This window comes from Coloeus monedula (assembly GCF_965178545.1).
Source record: "Coloeus monedula genome assembly, chromosome: 27".
NCBI lineage: Eukaryota > Metazoa > Chordata > Aves > Passeriformes > Corvidae > Coloeus > Coloeus monedula.
The window spans coordinates 5560722-5578743 of NC_138807.1; the positions used below are offsets into that span (position 1 = coordinate 5560722).

Below are 18022 nucleotides of genomic sequence, written 5' to 3' on the forward strand. Positions count from 1 at the left end.
GATGCATCCCCATCGCAAATTCCTTGGGATTTCACAAAGCCCAGCTCATCCCACGTGTGGCTCTTTGCAGGGACCTTCTGCTGTCACCAAGAAGGATTTGTCCCATCTGCAGCTGGGACACAACATCCGTGTCCAGCAGCACTTTCAGCAGGTGTCACCTCGTAGCTGCATCCTCTGGGAAAGGTCTTTTATCCGAAGGGATATGTGGGAGCCAGCCCCAGGCGTGCTCCTTCCCTGGACCATCCCAGCTCCCTCCAGCATGGTTGTATTTTATCTGTGGAGCTCTGGAAGGATTTTGTTCCGTCATCCCGGAATTTTTATGACTCCTTTGTGTGTATATAATGTGATTGCCCTGGAACAGAGGGAAATTAATCATAGTTCCTTTGTTAGTTTTCAGGAATTTTTAATGTCTATGTTTTTGTTCATCTGTCATGTCCGAATGTGGGGTCCATGGGCTATTTGACATTTCCAATGACTTAATTGCTTAGACGTTCCCCCTCGGTGTTTACGGACACTTGTTCCTCATGGATTTCATGTGTGACATTCCGTACCATGGATTTCCCGCCTGGTTCCAATTTCTCACTCCATCCCAGCGGTTCACAACATCCCCTCCGGATCCTGTGTCCCAGCCCCCTCACATCCCGTGTGTTGGGAGTCCCCCCAGCCTGCAGCACATCCCTCCCTGTGTCAGGGCCACGGGAATCCGGGGCTGTCTGGGGCTTTTTCAGGATGTCACACAAGGAACGTGCCCGAGGTGTCACTGCACGGTGTCCGGTGCCCAGGCTGAGAGCACAAAACACGGGAAGAGTGAAGGGGAATCTCCTGGATCAGCCTGCAAACATCCAGCGTGGAGACGCTTTAAATCCGAGTGGATCAAGTGTGGCTTGACTGGTCAAGGAGAGGCAGCCAAGCCAAACAGAAGCGACTCCCAAACCTCCTCCACGAGCCAGAGGATCCCAGTTACACTCTGGATTTCGTGATTTTGGTGCTGATCGCAACCCAGTTAGAGACAGCAGGGTGAGGTGTGGGGATCATGGAATATTCCCTGGATCCCACAGGGATCATCGAGTCAGGACAACCCCAACAATCCCACCGTGACAACCAGGCAGGCTGACATTCTGGGCTCTGAGCAAACACCAGGGGAGAGATGGAAGCTGCCTATCACCAGCCATGTTACACAAGTCATTAGCAGAACGTTAATTAAAACAAAAGATGCAAATTGTACCAGGCTGTGCTGCCTTTGCTGCGGCTCCGTAATGGCTTCGACGCTTCCTTGGGCACGTTCGCTCCTTCTCCACCGAGGCTGCTTTGCATTAAGTTGTTTGTTTAGCAGCTACTGGGGTTTTTGGCAGGACAACTGCTGCCTCCTGAGGGTTGTGGAGCAGGACGGCGTCCTGCAGTGCTGTCCCAGAGCAGCTGGACACGGCCAGGTGAACCCTCCTCACGCCAGAGGGAAGAGCCACAGCACGCAGTGCTGCTGCCCACCCCACCAGCGGCACTCTGGAGCTCGGGCCAGGGGTCTTTGTGGCTCTGTGGCTCCTGCCAGGGCTGTGGAGACCTGGAACAACCATGGGTCAGGCTCCCTAGACCACTCTTGGGAAGGTGTCCCGATGGGCCAAGGTCACCCAGATCCCAGAGCTCTCAGTGAACCCCTCCAGCCCCGACGTGTGCTAAAGAAAACAGTCCCAGCATATTAATACTTGCAAAAACAAACACTGGGGAGATGGGAGGAGGAAGGAGCCAGGCATTTAGGGAGCGCTAAGTCTGTCCTCTCTAAACTCTGATCCTGCTGTTTCCTCTAGCCTTTGGCTCCCTGAGCATCCCCGTGCCAGGAGCAACCTCTGGAAATGTGCCCAAGCAGGTCTGTTGCAGCCTGGCTTCATTCCAAGGGACACCCGCACCCCTCCCAAAGCCGGATTTGCCTTTTCTGGGGTCTCTTCAGCATCTCCAGCATTCACATTGCAAAGCAGCATCCTAATTTCCAAGAGGGTGAAGCTCTGCTTGGACGGGAGAGCGAGGAGAGGAGACATGGCATGGCCATGGGAGATGCTGCAGCTCGATGAATCCCCTAGGCTCCTGCCTCTCCTCAGCACTTCTCACGGAATCCTGGGATGGTTTGACTTGGAAGGGGCCTTAAAGGCCATTTCTTCACTGGAAGGGTTGTCCAGCCCAGGGAAGTGGTGGAGTCACCATGGAGGGATGTAAAGGATGTGCAGAAGTGGCCCTTGGGGACGTGGGTGGAGGAAATGACTGAACCTGGTGGTCTGAGAGGGCTTTTCCAACTGGAGCAACTCCATGAATCCAACCAAGCGATTTGGTTCTTACACAGAAAGTGCAGAACCACTCCTCATCTCCAGACAACTCATTCCATGCACTCATCAGCCTGTCCCGGCTGGCATCGATCTCCAGCCTGTCCCGTGCTAAGCGGTGACCCTGCCGCGCTCCCAGCGGGTCTTCACTGCGAAACCCCTGTGGGAGCCGAGAGGCGACTGAGCCGGAAAGCTGCCGGCAGCCCCGGCGTGCCCTGCCCAGACCGGCTTAAAAATGCCCCCATGTAACGTGGAAGGGATGTGCCCATGGCCGGGGGCCTTGGGTACCGCTGCGAGGGGACATTTGGGCACCGGGCCCGGGCTGGTCGCTGCCCGCGGCGGGCACCGGCTCCGGGGGCAGCACCGAGGGGTCCAAGGGTGGGAAAGCGGGGCAGCGGGGCGATGCCGTGGGCAGAACCGGGGCTCGGGGCTGGTAGCACCGGGGCAGTGTCGGCGCGTCTGGCTGAGCCCGGGCGGGGCGGGACCGGCACCGGGAGGGACCGGGGCGGCACCGGGAGGGACCGGGGCGGGGCCGGGCGGCCCCGTTGGCTCCGCTGCGAGAAGCAGCCGGTGCCTCCTCCGGGGGAGCCGCGGACTCGCCTGGCTGCGGGGCGCGGGCGGCAGCGGGACCGGCACCGGGAGGCAGCGGGGCGAGACGGGCACCGCCGGCGGCACCGGCAGCGGCACCGGAGCGCAGCCCGGCTCGGGACCGGGCGGGGCGGGGGAACCGGCCGGCTCCAAACCCGCCCCCCGGCGCGGGAGGAGGCGGTGGCCGAGCCCCCCCGCCGCGCTCCAGCCGAGCCAGACCCGCGCCAGCCCCGCGCCGCTCGCCCATGGCGACCCCCGGCCCCACGCGTGCCCCGGCACGGAGCCGCCGCTGAGCGCCGCGCACCGGCACCGGCCCGGCGTCCAGGTAAGCGCCGCGGGCGGCCCTGGCTCGGCAGCGCCGGCCCCGGGCACCTGCCCGGCCCGGGACGCTCCTGCCCCGCGCCGGCGCTGCGGCACCGGGGGCGGCTCCGGGGGTCCCGGTGAAGCCTCTTTCCCCCGGGGGGGACCCGCGCCGTTCCCCGCCGCCCGCGCCCGGCGGGTCGGATGCTGCCACCGCCGAACGGGGCAGAACCGGAGCCTTCGGGCTCCCCCGGGAATGGGGGGAGCGGGGGGACCCCGGCCCCGGTCCCCAGCACCCTCCCGGGGTCGGGGCGGCCTGTGCGGCCGCCGCAGGACTTTGCTTCATACTTGGAGCCCGTCCCGCCACGCAGGAACACAAACACGGCGCGGGACGGCTCCGGGCGCGGAGCGCTCGCGGGAGGGAGGAGATGGGTCCTGTCTAAATATTAGTTTAAGGAACGGAAGGATCTCCAGCCGGCATCTCCAGCCCCGTCACCTTCTCCCAGCTCCGGCCGCGCCGCAGTGGTGACCATGTCCAGAGCTCGGCTGGGGCTGGGGGGTGAATTTCCCCCCATCCTCGAGGGAGGGAATTTCCCCCTCTCGCTGCGGTCTCCACGAAGGCTTTAACAAAACAAGCCAGACCTCGGGTGTCTTTATTGCACATATATGGTAGCTTGTAGCCAGCACTGATTTAAATCCCATCCTTGCTCCGGGAGCTGATCCGCAGTCAGGCGCTGGGTGAAGGGCACGGTTTATCCCATCGGGAGAAGGGGCTGGTGCCTGCTGGAAGTGCTGTGTGAATCCTGCATGTGTGCTGAGATCCCAGATCTAAAGGCGGGATCGCAGTGGATCCCAAATTCATCCTCTCGTGGTTGTGGGTGCTCCTGGATTTAGTGGCAGAAGCAGCCGAGCCTCTGCCTGGCACAGGGCAGAGAACCGAACAGGGAAGGGGCATCTCTGTGCCAAATTTTAGGAGGTGTGAGAGCTTGGGTTTGGGTTTTACCCTTTGGTTCCGACCCAAATCCGCCCGCTGCGGCGCTGACTGCGGGCTGCAGATGCTGCACCTCGGGTTTGCTTCGTGGCCGTGCCCCGGTGTGAGCGTCCTCGGTGTCACCGCAGGCTCCGGGCTCGTCCTGCGCCTCCATCCCCGGCAGCTCCGGGGCTGTGGAGAAGGATTAGACTTCCCTGTTCCTACATCCCAAGTTTTTAGGTAGCGCTGGATGTCGGAGGGCTGGCTCAGCGCTGGTCCAGCTCGGTGCTGCCCGCAGGAAGGCGCACGGGAGGTGTGGCGCATCCCGGGAATGCCGAGCTCTCCCTCCCGCTTCGCGTGGCCGCTGCGACTTCGCAGCAGGATGCGGCACCAGGGCCAGGCTCCTCCGGGGTTTTCAAGGGCAGAGCCCAGCACCTTCCAGGCCTTGTGGTTGGGCTGGAAACAAAAGCAGCTGCTCCAGTTTGCTGTGGCCCGGCCGGGGGGACACGCAGGCGTTGGGGGGTGGGCACCCCCGGGTGCCCGTGCCGAGGGCGGGTGGTGCTGGGCCCGGCTGCGGCGGCCCTGGATGCCCTCCCACGGCAGTGCCATGAATCACATCGCGCTCCACCTCCCTCTGGAGCTCCCTTGGGCCCTGCGGAACGCGGGGGCTCCAGGACGCACTTTGGGGTTGATTTCCACCTTTGAGGGACTGCAGGGATGGATGTAGGATTTGTAATATCCCCTTTCTGAGGTCAGGGTACCTCTCATGAGCCCGAAACGCAGCCCAGCCCAGTGTGGTCAGAGAAGGTGTCACCTTGGCTGTCCCCAGGGCAGCACAGGGAGGTGGCATTCGGAGCCCCATCTTCTCCCCACCCCGTGTCATGCTGAGCCATGTTGTGCCCTCACAGGGGTGGGTTTGGGGGGCACGAGGAGCTGGCAGCTGCCTGTTGATGTCACCCCTGCCCATGGAGCAGCTCAGCAGGGCTGAGCCTCAGCCGGAGGGAGATGCTGAGGGGAGGGAGGTTCCTGGGGTCCTGTGTGAGTTCCCATCACAGGAGATGCAGTAGTACAGGACTGGTGTGGATCTTACTGGTGAGGGTTTTACTGGAGTGGGGTTTACTGGAGTGGGGTTTTCCCCTCCAGTGCCACAGGCGATTTCATTGCTGGTCTAAGCTAAAGCACGCGTGCACAGTCCTGCTTCCAGCTGCTTTGCCAAGGCCAGTCGGGGCAGCATCGTGTGGTCCCACTCCGGCAGCTCCCAGAGCTCCAGATGCCTGGGAAGGGGGTGAGGACCTGGGCACAGCTGGGCCCTCCGGTCCCACCTTGCCTGGGATCGCTTGACATCCCAGGAGTGCAGCTTGGGGTGGTCCAGTCCCTCGGTCCAGTCCCGTCTGCTCCAGCTCCACCATTAACTGTCTGGACTGGAGAAATCCCACCCAACTCAGATTTTTCTGGGATTTGGCCAGTCTGGAGTAGAGTTTACCCATGAAACTTGGGGGAGAGGAAGAGAAGCTCACTCCTGGCTGTGCCAGGCGTGGTGCACTGCTGCTCTCGCGTGACGGAGCATCCCGAGCGCGTCGGAGCGAAGCCGCCCCCTCTGCGACTGCCCTGGGAAGGGAAATGCCGTGAGCAGCTTCATTCCCGCCGCTTCTCCCTCACGAAACTCGAAACGGGCTCACTTTGTAGCCCAGCACCCCAGAGCTAAATTGAAACAATCTCTTTGCCACCGCGTTGTTCTCCAAAAAGCGTTTCCTCCTGCCGTCGCTCAAAGGCCGCGGCAGCCCCGCGCAGGCGATGCCACTCGCACCAGCGCCGGGGTTCTGGAGCGTTTTCATTTGGATGGAACCACATTTAATTTGCTTTCCCGCAGCAAAGGTTCCCTTTGAACTGCCTCCAAGCCCAGGGTCGGCGGGGAGGGCTGGTGGCTGCCGGGAGGGAGGCAGGGCAGCCCTGCCCGGCTCTCGCAGCGCTCCGAGGGGTCGGTGGCCCTGCAGTGGGAGATATCCCAGGAGAGGAAGTCCCTCCTTTAGCATCGCTCCCAGGCTGCAATAATCCAAAGCAGGAGCTGCATTTTTCTCTGTTTCAGCAGCTTTTTTTGCAGCACAGGGATCTGTGGTGCTTGGGGCAGGGGGATGAATCCCGGAGCTCTCCAGGGCACTGAGAATGGAGCTAATTCAGGAGCAGGGTCCTGGTTTTGTGGCTCCAGGCTTTAGGAAGTCCCTCAATTAAATCTTGGCCTGGTTTAGAGGTGGTTGTAAACCCAGCCCTGGTCCTTCCCAGGGAGAAAACCGATTTTCCTCCATGGTTGCCATGTCTGGGTCTTGCTGGCGTTGGCAGCGATGCAGAACTGACCAAGCCCCTTGACTCGTGGGGGCCTTTTTGCTGTTAATAATGTTGGTTTTGTCTGAAGGAGCTGCCTGGGAGCCCAGGGTGTATTTATTGCTGCTGCTGTCACTCCCACCAGGGCTGTGGGATTTGGTGATGGCATCTGGTGGCCGATGGCACCGGTGACACAGGGCAGAGCCCCCAGTCCTGCTGCCCTGGAGCAAAGCAGGGTCTGCAAGCCAAAATCCCAAATCCTTGTCGGGTCCATCCCAAGCTGCAGCTGTGCCAGGAGGAAGAGGCAGGGAATGCTGGAGGTGCTGGAGTGGCTTTTTGGTTTTCCCTGGGTTTTTCCCTCTCTGCAGCCTTCCCTGGGCAGTCACCAACGCTGTGTCCTCGTGCAGCACAGAGGGACACCGAAGCCAGCCCAAACCTTGGGTGTGAACCAAAACACCTTCACACCAGAGGTCCCAGCTGGGAACACCCATCCTGTCCTCCCTGGAGGAAGGGCTCGCCTCTGATTTAACAGGGCAGCTGCTGTCTTCGTTAAGTGCTGTTGGCTTATTAAAAGCACATTTTTGAGGCTTAGCAGCTCCTCGGAGGCGGCTGGGAGGGACAGTGCCAGCTCTGGAGCCGCCGCACGTGGGGGAGGACGTGGGAGGCAGTGAAGCTCCTCTGAACCGGGCTGGGCACCAAGAGCATCACCCTGAACTGGGGGAAAAACCCACCTGTTTGGTACCCAAGAGAAGTCTGGGGGGAGGTTGGAAGGATCCAGCCAGGATTTGGGTGGTGTGAACTCTCTGAGCGTAGACAGAGGGGGAATGTTGGGCTGTGCCCTGGCAAAGCATCACTTGTGGTGGGAGCTCCCTGGCAGAGGAGGGATGGGGAGGAGAGGGGGGTCCTGGCCCCCACCTCTCTCCAAGAGCAGATCATGGAATCCTGGAATGGTTTGGGTTGGAAGGGACCTTGGGAAAGGACACCTTCCACTATCCCAGGTTGCTCCAAGCCCTGTCCGACCTGGCCTTGGACACTGCCAGGGATGGGGCAGCCACAGCTGCTCTGGACGGTCGATGTTTTCCATCCCTGACCACCAGCACAGGAGCTGCAGTAGGACCAGCTGCCAACCCCATTCCCACGGGCAGTGACAGAGAAATGCACCAATCCATGTTTTGCCAGAGCTCTTCAGCCATGCCACGATCTTCCAGCAGCGCTTTCCTGAATTTCTTGTTGCTGTGAGCAGCCTCTGGTCTGGGAAAGGAGGAAAACGGGGAGCAAAGGTGCAGATTGTCCCTGTCTGTGTCACCTGCCCTCCCCTCGCTGCGGTGGCAGCTCCTGTGCAGGAGCATGGGCAGGATTTGGGTGACTGTGTTCCGATTGTAATTGGTGTTTTCATGGCAGCAGGACAAACGATCCCAATCTTTTACCCACAGCTCGATCGGGTCTGAGCTGGAGCTGAGGGAGAGGGCAGCGGGGCGGGAAGGGCAGAGTGGCCACGGCTCTCCCCACGCACCGACATCCTGGCTGGGAGCAGAGGGAAAACTTTGCTTTTTTGGAAACCGTGTGGCTCTTCCCAGTGGAAAGCCTCTCATCCCTGAGGGATCCCGGCGGGTTTTCCCTGCAGTGACAGGAGAGCTCAGGGATGTGTCCTTCTCCATGGTATCGCCATGTCCATGTGCCAAGGTCCATCTGTGTGACCTGCTGCCCTTCGGAGACCCTCCAGCTCTTGCCATCACCTCCAGCCCTGAGCATCTCCCGGTTCTGAGCTTCCTCCAGCTGAAATCCCCATTCCCAGAGCGCTGCTGTTGCTGTCCCGGGCGGAATTCCTCATCTGCTCGCTCCGGAGCAGCGCTAAGTGGTTCAATATGTTGGCAGTTGCCGCTGGAGTCGGAGGGTAAATCCTGATGGGATCCCAGTCTGCTCTCTGGCCAAAACCCACTGGAAGGGTTTAGTGCAAATTGGATTTGCAAACCTCGCCCCGGTGCCGGTGCCCTCAGCAAAGTGCCCTAATCCCCGGCGGGCGCCGGGACAAGCCGGCTCCCTCTGTGCAGCCGGGAATCCGGGATTTGTGGGGAGAAGAGAGGGAAGAGCGGGAGAATTCCCAGCTGTGCGCTGGAGGAGGCGTCAGCATCACCTGTGCTGCTTGCTCAGGATGCTGCGGAGGGATGCAGGTGGATGCTCATCCCGCAGGGATGTAGCTCCCCCATCCCATTGCTCCTTCCTGGCTCGCCCCACCCATCCTGCTTGCAGGGATGCTGGGTCAGGGCAGGATCTGTTTCCCGAGGGATGAGAATGGGAATTATTAAGGCGGGAGCTGAAGGGATCGGGCCAGCACAGCTGAGACTTGTGGAAAAGGCAGAGGTGGAACCCTGGGAAAATCAGGAATTAATACCTGGAGTCCTTCGAGGTGCTCCCAGGGTGTTTTTCCAAAGGGGAAACTGAGGCACCCTGCAGCACAGTGACCCCACCCCCGCTCCAAGGGATTTGGGGAATCCGCAGGGGAGGAAAACCCTACAAAAAACAGGGAAGGGGAAAGTGGCCAAGCTGTGTTGTGGGAGGTGACGCTGTCACTGCAGCCCCCCTGCCTCTGGTGTATTTCTCCCTCCTTGATCCCACCGAGGGCTTTTCCTTTCTTGGGAAAAAGGAGATTTTGCCCCCAGCGCAGCCGTGGCAGCTCTCAGATACCAGCGGTGTCGAAATGGGCCCGGAGCAAAGCACATCTGGGGCCTGGGCTCCATCTCGCTGCCAAAATTTAAGCTTTTAACCCTCTTTCCCGAGGCACTGGGATTGTTCAAACAAGCCACAGTAATTAGTTTCCTCTGACAAACCGCCCCTTTTTGGCATCGGGAGGTTTACTAATTCCGGGGGGGGGGGGGGGGGGGCGGGAGTGTCGCTTCGGATCCAAAAATAATTGACGTTCAGAGTCCAGGTTTTGGCACGAGAGGGAAAATTTGGGCCGGAAAAGCGGCATCAGGGGTGCGGGAGGTCAGCACAGCAGCACCCAAGGGCGCCCTGCAGCAGGTGGGGGGTCCTTGGCTGGTGCTACCCCTGATTTCCCCCACGGCCACACAAACCATCCCGGGTCCGGTGGGATTTCGAGCCATGTAATTTGATTTTCCCTGCCCTTCAGCAAACGGGATCCGTCTGCAGGGGGTTTTCCCTGCAGATATTCCCACCTCATTCCCCGCGTCGGTGTTACCTCACCTCGAGCCACGCTCCGCTCCCGCTGCGGCGCCGGGCAGTACCCTGAGGGATTTTATCAGCAATTAATCTCTAATTACTCACCTCTTCCCGTGAAGGGCGGCCCTTGCTGCTGCTTAGACCTGACGGAATCGGCTTAGGGAGGTTTTTGTGTTGCTGCAGCCGTGGTGACCTTGGCGGGGCTGTCACACCTTGCCGGGCCCGGTGGGGACACTGGGCTGGGACCAGGGGCTGGGGCCACAAACTGGGGCCACAAACTGGGGCCACACCACCCATGTCCCCGCAACGACTTTTAAACACTTCGGCTGCTTTTTAGCTGGAAAGGGAATAAATATCCCCGGAATGTGCTGGGTTTAGTGGTGTTTTTCAGAGCTGGGGGTGTCGGGGGGCAGATCTCGGCCGAGTGTCCCCAGGCTCTGCACAGACCCCCCCGGGTGTCCCCGGGCCGCGCTGGGTGATGCTGCAGGGAGCTGCGCTGCACCAAACCGCGCTTTTATTCCCTGCGGATTTTATGGCAGCTGCATTCCCAGCCCCCGGCGGGTCCCGGCGAGCGCCGGGGACAGGCACGGGGGGGAACCGAGGGAAGCCGAGGCTGGAGGGGAAGCAGCATCATTATTTTCCCTTGAGCTGAGCCCAGCCGGGGTTGAACTGGGGCTGAACTGGTCCCAGCAAGGGGACTCGGCAGCGGAAATCCCCGCGCTCGGCTCCGCATCCAGCGGGATTCCTCCCCGCCGGGCGCCCGCTGCGGATCCCGTTAATTAATGACATGAAAGCCCACGCGAGACCTCCGGGGAAGGAATCAAAGGCTCCGCCGCAGCTTCCCAGGGCATGGATTTATCCCGCCGGGCCGGCAGCCTCCCCGCATCCCATCGCCGTGCCGGGTGGAGGGAACGGGGATCCCGCGGGACACGGTGAGACGGGTCCAGCACCACCCCGGAGTCTGTCCCAAGGGCTCCGTGCAGGAATTCAGCCCCAAAATGGGTCTGGGTGGAGCTCCTGGGGGTGGGGAGGGACAGGAGGGTCGTGGCCGCGGCGTCTCTGGGTTGGGGGCACTGGAGATGCGCTGGTGCCGGGATTTCCATCCCGGGGGATTTGGCTTCTGCCCGTGCAAACCGGCTCGGCTCGGGCACAGGATGCTGTCCCTGGCACTCAGGGATGGCTCAAGGTGCCCCTTGGCCTGGCACAAATTGCTCTTTTTCCCCCTGGAAGAGCTCCCGGACCCCTCTCTGACAGGATTTGCTCCGTGGGCTTTCCCAGCTCAGGAATATGGGACAGGGCATCTCCTCCTCAGGGTGGGGGTCTGGCCGTGCTGGGGGGGCTCTGGGGGTCCTGTGCCTGCTCATTCCCAAAGGCGATGTCCTTCGGCGTCCAGGATGTGGGATGTGGATATGGAGCGGACGGATGAGTCAATGTCCCAAAATTCCTGCCTTGTCCTGGTGCCTCCTCCAGTGCTCAGCAGCTGGAGCTGGTTTGGCTCTGCCAAATCCAAAATGAGGGAAAATTTCCACCGGGTTGGGCAGGGCTTGGAGCAGCCTGGAACACTGGAAGGTGTCCCTGCCCGTGGCAGGGGTGGCGCTGGGTGGGCTTTAAGGTCTCTCCAACCCAAGCCAGTCTGGGATTCCATGATTCTATGAGATGGTGGGAATATGGATGGGGCTACGGCAAGGGCTGCTCCGTTGGATGGGAACTCCCCAGGCTTCCTTCTCCAACCACGACTTGGTGTGGCCGCCATCCCCGGCATCGCCCCCGGCACCACGGGGTGCCCTTGGCCCATCCATCCACATCCCGCAGCCTCAGTGGGGGATGCTTTTCCTTATTATTTTCCCCATGTTGAGGGAGTTGGGGGTGGGTTTTTTGCTCTCCAGCTGTTGGGAGAGATGTAAACCAAACCCGCTGTAATTCAGCCCAAACGTAAATGTTGTGGCAACGTGGGAATGAGGGAGCTCGGCCTGCTCAGCCTGGGGGCTCCGGGAATGCTGGAGCTTCCTCTGCCCCACCACCATCCCACCTCCCTCTCCTCCATCCCACCTCCCTCTCCTCCATCCCATCTCCCTCTCCTCTCCACCTCCCTCTCCTCCATCCCATCTCCCTCGCCCCCATCCCGTGGGGCTGGCTCCGACTCTGCCGTTCCCTCCGGGGTCCTGCTTCACCCAGGAGTGCCCCAAAGCCTTTCCCAGAGGAGCAGGACCCCAGGGTTGAGTGGCTACCTGGGCTGTGGTCGGCCCTTTGGGGGAGTCCGGGGGGAGCTGTGGGGAGAGCTCTGGAGCTGCTGGCGCTGGGCTGGATCTCACTGAGGCAAAGCAGAACCATGTGTCCCAGCTCCGCTCTGGTTCTGCTTACGGGGAGTGGGAAGAGCTGGAGGGGGAGGAGGAGGAGCAGGGATGAGCTGCGGATGTGCTGTGGCCACCGGAGGGTTCGGCGTTCAGAGCACTGCCAGCGAGGACGAGGTGCCCCTGTCCCCAGCCAAGGGGATGGTGGCACTCCCTGTCCCCGGAGCAGAGCTGGGGATGGGGACAGGGACATCTTCCCCTCCTTTATGCACCCACTTGCTGGAAAATCCAACAGGTCCACTCAGATCAGGGTTTGGGGCTTTTTTTCCTTTCGATGCTTCCAGTTTTGGGGCCAGTTTTTTGGCATTTTGGGGCCAGTTTGTTCCAGGGGCACTGCAGGTTCCAGTACTCCCAGTGCAGCATCCGCCCTGGGCGGGAGTGCCGGACACACCGATGCTTTTTGGCAAGGTTCAATCCCAGAAAAGTATTTTGGGAGCTTGTGAAAAGTTTTGCGGAAGGTCTGAGGCAATTTTGGGAAGGTGTAAAGAAGTTTTGGGGAAAATCTGAAGGAGTTTTGGGGACCGTCTGAGGAAGTTTTGGGGGAAATCTGAAGAAATTTGGGGGAAAATCTGAGAGAGTTTTTCTTATGGTCTGAGGGAATTTTGGGGAAAATCTGAGAGAGTTTTGGGGAAGGTCTGAGGCAGTTTTGGGAACGGCCTGTCTCTCCACCACCCCCATCCCCTCCAGGACAACCCAGCCCCATCCTGTGAGCAGGACCCGGCGCTGAGCCGGAGCTGCTGCTGGAGGAGCAGCCTCTGGAGCCGCTGCCCCGTGCGCCTGGATGGAAATTGTTTAATTCCTGCGGGATGAGTCATGAGGAGCCGGGATTTCAAAGCAGCTTGGCTCCCATGTAAGGCCCTCAAGTAAACAGTGTGTGGCAGGTGGAAGCTCTCTCTGATGTCCCGTCAAGGCCTCCGTCTTTCCAAGTGTTTCGTGCTGCCAAAAATCCTTCGGCCACACCGTGGCTTCATCCATTCTTGAGGCTGAGCTCTGGAAAATAATGAATCAATGCCCGGAAACATGAATCGACGGAAAATTTATGGCACACTTAGAATATAATGTCTTTTGGGTGCTCTGCTTTGAAGCATCAGCACTAAAAGTTTTGGCATCTCCGTCTTTCAACCCCTCAGCAAGGAGGATTTAGGGTGGAAAAAAAAAATAAATTCACTTTTCTCCCTCATCTCATGACCCCAGGAGCTTTAAGGAGTCGGTGAATATCAGAAACAAATCCCAAGAGTCTGCTGGAAAAATTGGGAATGGGGCTGGAAAACAAGAGAGATGGGAAATAACGAGAGCGTGAAAAGTGAGGGACATCAGAGAACCCCAAAAGCTCCATTTTTTGTGAGCAAAAAAAAGGTCTGTGGGGATGGAGGCGCTGGATTTAGATTTATCAGGAAAAATGAGTGGAAACACCGACATCCCTGGGAGTGTCCAAGGCCAGGTTGGACGGGGCTGGTCTGGGGCTTTTGAGAGCAAAAGAAACCAACAGCAAAGCCTGGAATAACTTTGTTGTTATTGTTTTGCACATTGGAGCTGGGATTTGAGTCTTTTGAAAGGTCACAGGCGAGTGGGTGGGGGCCAGAATTTCTGGCTGCCGGAATGGGAGGCTTTTTTATGGGACGTGCAGCGAGGCTGGAACCGCTCTCCTAAAATTTTATGGGCCTGCAAGAAACCAGAGGCCCTTTCTCAGGTGGTGGGGTCGAGTGTCACAGCCCTGCTCCATCCCAGCCTTTTCCTCCCTGGGCTGCCCCTCGTGCCTCAGTTTCCCCATCTCAGCACCGGTGCCGGTGTCAGGAGGGGAGGGGAGGAGCTGGAGCCGAGGGGATGCCGGGGATCCCATGGGAAGATCCCCCCATCCCGAGCCTCGGGGAGGGAGGGAGGGAGGGAAGGGGCTCCGGGGGCTCGGGGCGCGCATTAAGGATGTTTGTTTTGCCTGTTTTGCAGAGTTTCAATGTTCTGACTTGCTCTAAGATGAAGGTATGGAAGTGTGCAGCCATTGCATCGATGCTCCTCAGTTCCATGTTATCCATTTTAGTTTGTAGAGACATGTTCAGCGGAAGCCGGGAATTCAGCCCCTTGCCTTCCTCGCCGTCTTCCTCACGGGATTCCTCCTCCTCCTCCTCCTCTTCCTCCTCCTCCTCTTCCTCCTCCTCCTCGCTGCCGGCACCTCTGCGGAGATCCCCACGGGCCCTGCAACGCCACGGCTCTCTGCTGGCCCAGTGTAAGCTCCTGCTCCTCCATCCCAGGGTCACTGTCCCCCCCCGGACCTGCAGGTGCCCCCAGATCCCTGTGGGGTCATTCCCTGCCCTCTCCTGCATCCCAACATCCCCTTTAGGAGGGTTTAAATAAAAATTTGGGGCAAGCGGGGAGCATTGGGCACCAGACCTCGGTGTGAACACGGCAGCTCTCCACAGAGGGAAACTCAAACAGCTCGTTTACTGAGAAGAAGCTGCTTTTTTTTCCCTCCAAATGCCTCTTTTTTGGTAATTTTTTTTTTTAGTTCCGTGCTATTTTTTACAAATGGAAAATGTCAAACAGGAGCTCAAGATGAGGGCACGGCAGCAGCTCCTCCCGTTCGCCCCTCGGTGCTCCCTGAGGGCTGGAAATCCCCACGTGTTTGTTTTGATTCCAAACCAGAGGAACTGCTTTTTTTGGGTGGAAATTTGGAAATCGATGACAAGCTGTCAAACCACGCTTTCCTCTGTCTTTCCTGTGCCTCCTGCAGAGCTGAGCTGGAATAACCCTGGATGTAGGGTTGGGACAGAGGGACGTGGGTGCTGCCAGCGGTGGCTGGGCACAGTTTGGGTGTTGGCTGCTGGCCCTGGGGTCTTGGAGGGCAGCCCTTGGGGCCCTGGGGCTCCCAAGCCAGAGGGAAACAGTGCAAATATGAAATTTATTGGTGTTTCTCCCCAAATCCACCTGCCCCAAGGGACCTCCATCCTGCGGGATGTTCACCCACTCCAGGCAATTTTCATTCTGGGTGATGTCCTCCCACCTCAGGGAATCTCCATCCTGGGGATCATCCATCTGCCCTAAGGCACCTCCATCCTGGAGGATCCTGAGATCCCCATCCATGGAGGATCTCCTGTCTCAGGTGGACGTTAACTCACCCCAGGGAATCTCCCTCTTGAGGTTATCCACCCACCCCAAGGCACCTCCATGCTGCAGGATCCCAAGATCCTCATCCATGGAGGATCTCCCATCTCAGGCCCCCTCCACCCAGCCCAGTAACACCCACACCCCGGGGGGACACCCACTAACCCCATGCCCTCCTCTTGCAGACAGCGCCTTGCTGGAGAGCTACACGGAGGGTGAGATCCGGCAGCTGATCTCGGCGCTGGTGGAGCGCTACCGCCAGGCCATGAACTCGGGCGGGCACGAGCTGCCGCTGTTCCCTCGCTCGGGCAGCCGCAGGAAACGCGCCCGCGCCCGCCACAAACCCTGCGAGCTGCGTGAGCTGGAGGTCAGCGTCAGCGAGCTGGGCCTGGGCTACGAGTCGGATGAGACGGTTCTGTTCCGCTACTGCAGCGGCACCTGCGAGGCCGCCGTGCGCAGCTACGACCTCTCCCTCAAGAGCATGAGGAGCCGGAGAAAGATCCGGAAGGAGAAGATCCGGGCCCGGCCGTGCTGCAGGCCGCTGGCCTACGACGACGACGTGTCCTTCCTGGATGCCTACAACCGCTACTACACCGTCAACGAGCTGTCGGCCAAGGAGTGCGGCTGCGTGTGACGGGGCCACCCCGGCACGAGGCTGTGGCAGAGGGACCGGGATGGAGGCTGGAGCGGCCGGAGGAGGAGAACTGAGCCGCTGGCGTGTCCCTCGGTGTCACCGTCCCGCTCGCCGTGCAGGACTAGAGACGTGGCCGGTGCCACGGCGGAGGTGGTTGGAGCGGTGACGGCTGCTCGAGGCTGCTGTCCCCTCCGCCGGTGGCCCGGGGGTCCCTGCCAGCGCCGCTGAGGTGACAGTGGGTGTGCAACAGGGCGCGTGCAGCCCTCGGTGTGCACGGGGTGTGCTGTGCGTCACACGTGCCACATGTGCCACACGTGCCACAGGCCGCGGTACCCTCACGGGGGTGGTGCAGGGCAGGTGTCTCTGGCATGGGGGGGACCCACACGTGCCAGGGGTTCTGTGTCAGGGTGTGGCACCCGGCTGCGGCACACGCTGGGGTGTGGTGGAGCGCAGCGGGTGTTGTGAGCGGTGCCGGTGCTGGGTGGTACCGGACAGGGTGTGCTGCACGCTCGGGGTGTGTCTTGGGGTGCATTACAGGTTCGGGGTGTGTCAGGCAGCTGCAGGTGCCCTGTGCGGCCCCAGGGTGGGAGCTGAGTCCTTCTCTCTGTAGCTTTGGGGTTTCCCAGGGTTTTGTGACCACCCTGCACTGCTGGGGGAGATTTGAGCCCCCCAGATCTGGGTGTTTGGGGGCACAGAAGCACCAACAGTGGTTTGTGAGTGGCTCTGACTCCCTCTGGCTTGTGCCCCTTTTGCCGTCGTCTCATTCCTGCAGCCCTGGGGCTTTTCTTCTTTAAACTCGGGATAATCTGAAGTAACTGGATTAACCTCCCGTGCCCCTGCCACGGGCAGCTGGGCCGGAGCCTGGCCACCGCCAGGGAGAGGACAGAACCTCCCTGGGCCACCAGCAGAGCCGCAGCACTTGGCGGCGTGGGCAGGAGCATCCCTGGTTTGGCATCTCCTAAAATCCCCTCGGCTCTCCTGGGAGTATCCCCCATCCCCTGGTCAGGGCTGGAATCCTGCGGGAGAGGGGACTCAGGCCCGGGTTTGGCTCCGCTCGCATTTACAGCAGTGTCACTGCTGTTTACTCTGCGGGGAAATAAATGAGCCCGCAGCCTCTCACGTTCCCTGGGCAGGCTCGATTTGTTGCCTGGGATTGATGGGTTTTCTCCCCTTGGCTCCCTTCCCAGAAAAAGCAAATCATAAACAGAAGGAGAATATTGGTGTCATGTCCTGGGCATTAACCAACGTGAGGGAAAACACTCCGTGTGCCACCCCCCCGGCGTCGCGGCTCCTCTCTCCAGTGGAACGGGGGGGAAAATCCCTTGTGCCTTCATCCTGAGGAGGAGGAGGAGGAGGAGGAGGGCTGGTTTGGTGATCCCAGCAGTGCAGGGATGGTGCTGCAGGATTTGGGGGAGCAGGTTGGATCCCTTGGAATAGGGTGGGGGACAGCATCTCCAGCCGCATTCCCGACCTCCACACGGGGCCAGGCTGGTGGGGATTTTTTTTTCCTTGCTTTTTATCCAAACGCAGCTCTTGGCTGAGCGGAGCCAGGGTGTAGTGGAGGAATATAAACACCATCCTTCAGCAGGACTGGCGTCCTGGGAAGGCAGCCTGGACTCTGTAACACGGAGTTTTCCCTGTATTTTGGGAAAGGCAGGAGGCAGCCGCGGGCGTGGGGTGTGAAACCCAGAGCCGGGAACTGGGAGCGGATAAACTCCACGCTGCAGGTGCAGCTCCCGAAGCAAGGTGTGACTTTGCAGCCCTGGTTTTGGCTGGAAATGGGAAAAGTGGCCCAAAATAATCAGCTGGAGGATGGGAATGGCAGATGGGCAGCGGGAGCCGTGCCGGGCTCTCGGCGGATAAGCGGCTCACTCGAGTTTAAGAAGAAAAAAGCACCCAAATCTAATAATAATAATGATAATAATAATAATAATAACTGTCCTCTCAAGGGCTTGGGTGCTTTCCAGGTCTCGCTGCTATAAAACTAAAATTAGTTTTGTTGCAGTAAGAAAAAAGAAATGGAACCAGAGCAATAAAGGCAGGGAAGGTGGTGTGGAGGCAGTGCAGGACCTGCTGCTGCAGAGGAGGACTTGGAGCAGGAGCTGCCTCTGCTCACAGGGAGAGGTTGGAGTGTTTGCACCCCGGTTTTGGACATTTTTTGGCAGAATCCAGGGATTTAGGGTGCCTTGACTGACAGACACCCAGCCCAAGGGATCCTTCTTTTGCCAGGATGGTTGTGGGAGCAGCAGGAAGATGAGGGGCCAAGGGAGCAGCA

At 59.8% G+C, this 18022-nt stretch overlaps 1 protein-coding gene across 1 annotated transcript; it reads left to right on the forward strand.

The window, feature by feature from the left end:
- Window positions 1-13964: 13964 nt before the first annotated feature.
- Window positions 13965-15747, forward strand: NRTN (neurturin; the record flags this gene model as incomplete). The annotated part of the gene is made up of 2 exons (XM_082297852.1): window positions 13965-14238; window positions 15299-15747. The coding sequence occupies exons 1-2, from the start codon at window positions 13989-13991 to the stop codon at window positions 15745-15747; spliced, it is 699 nt and encodes a 232-aa protein (XP_082153978.1). The 5' UTR covers window positions 13965-13988.
- Window positions 15748-18022: the final 2275 nt, after the last annotated feature.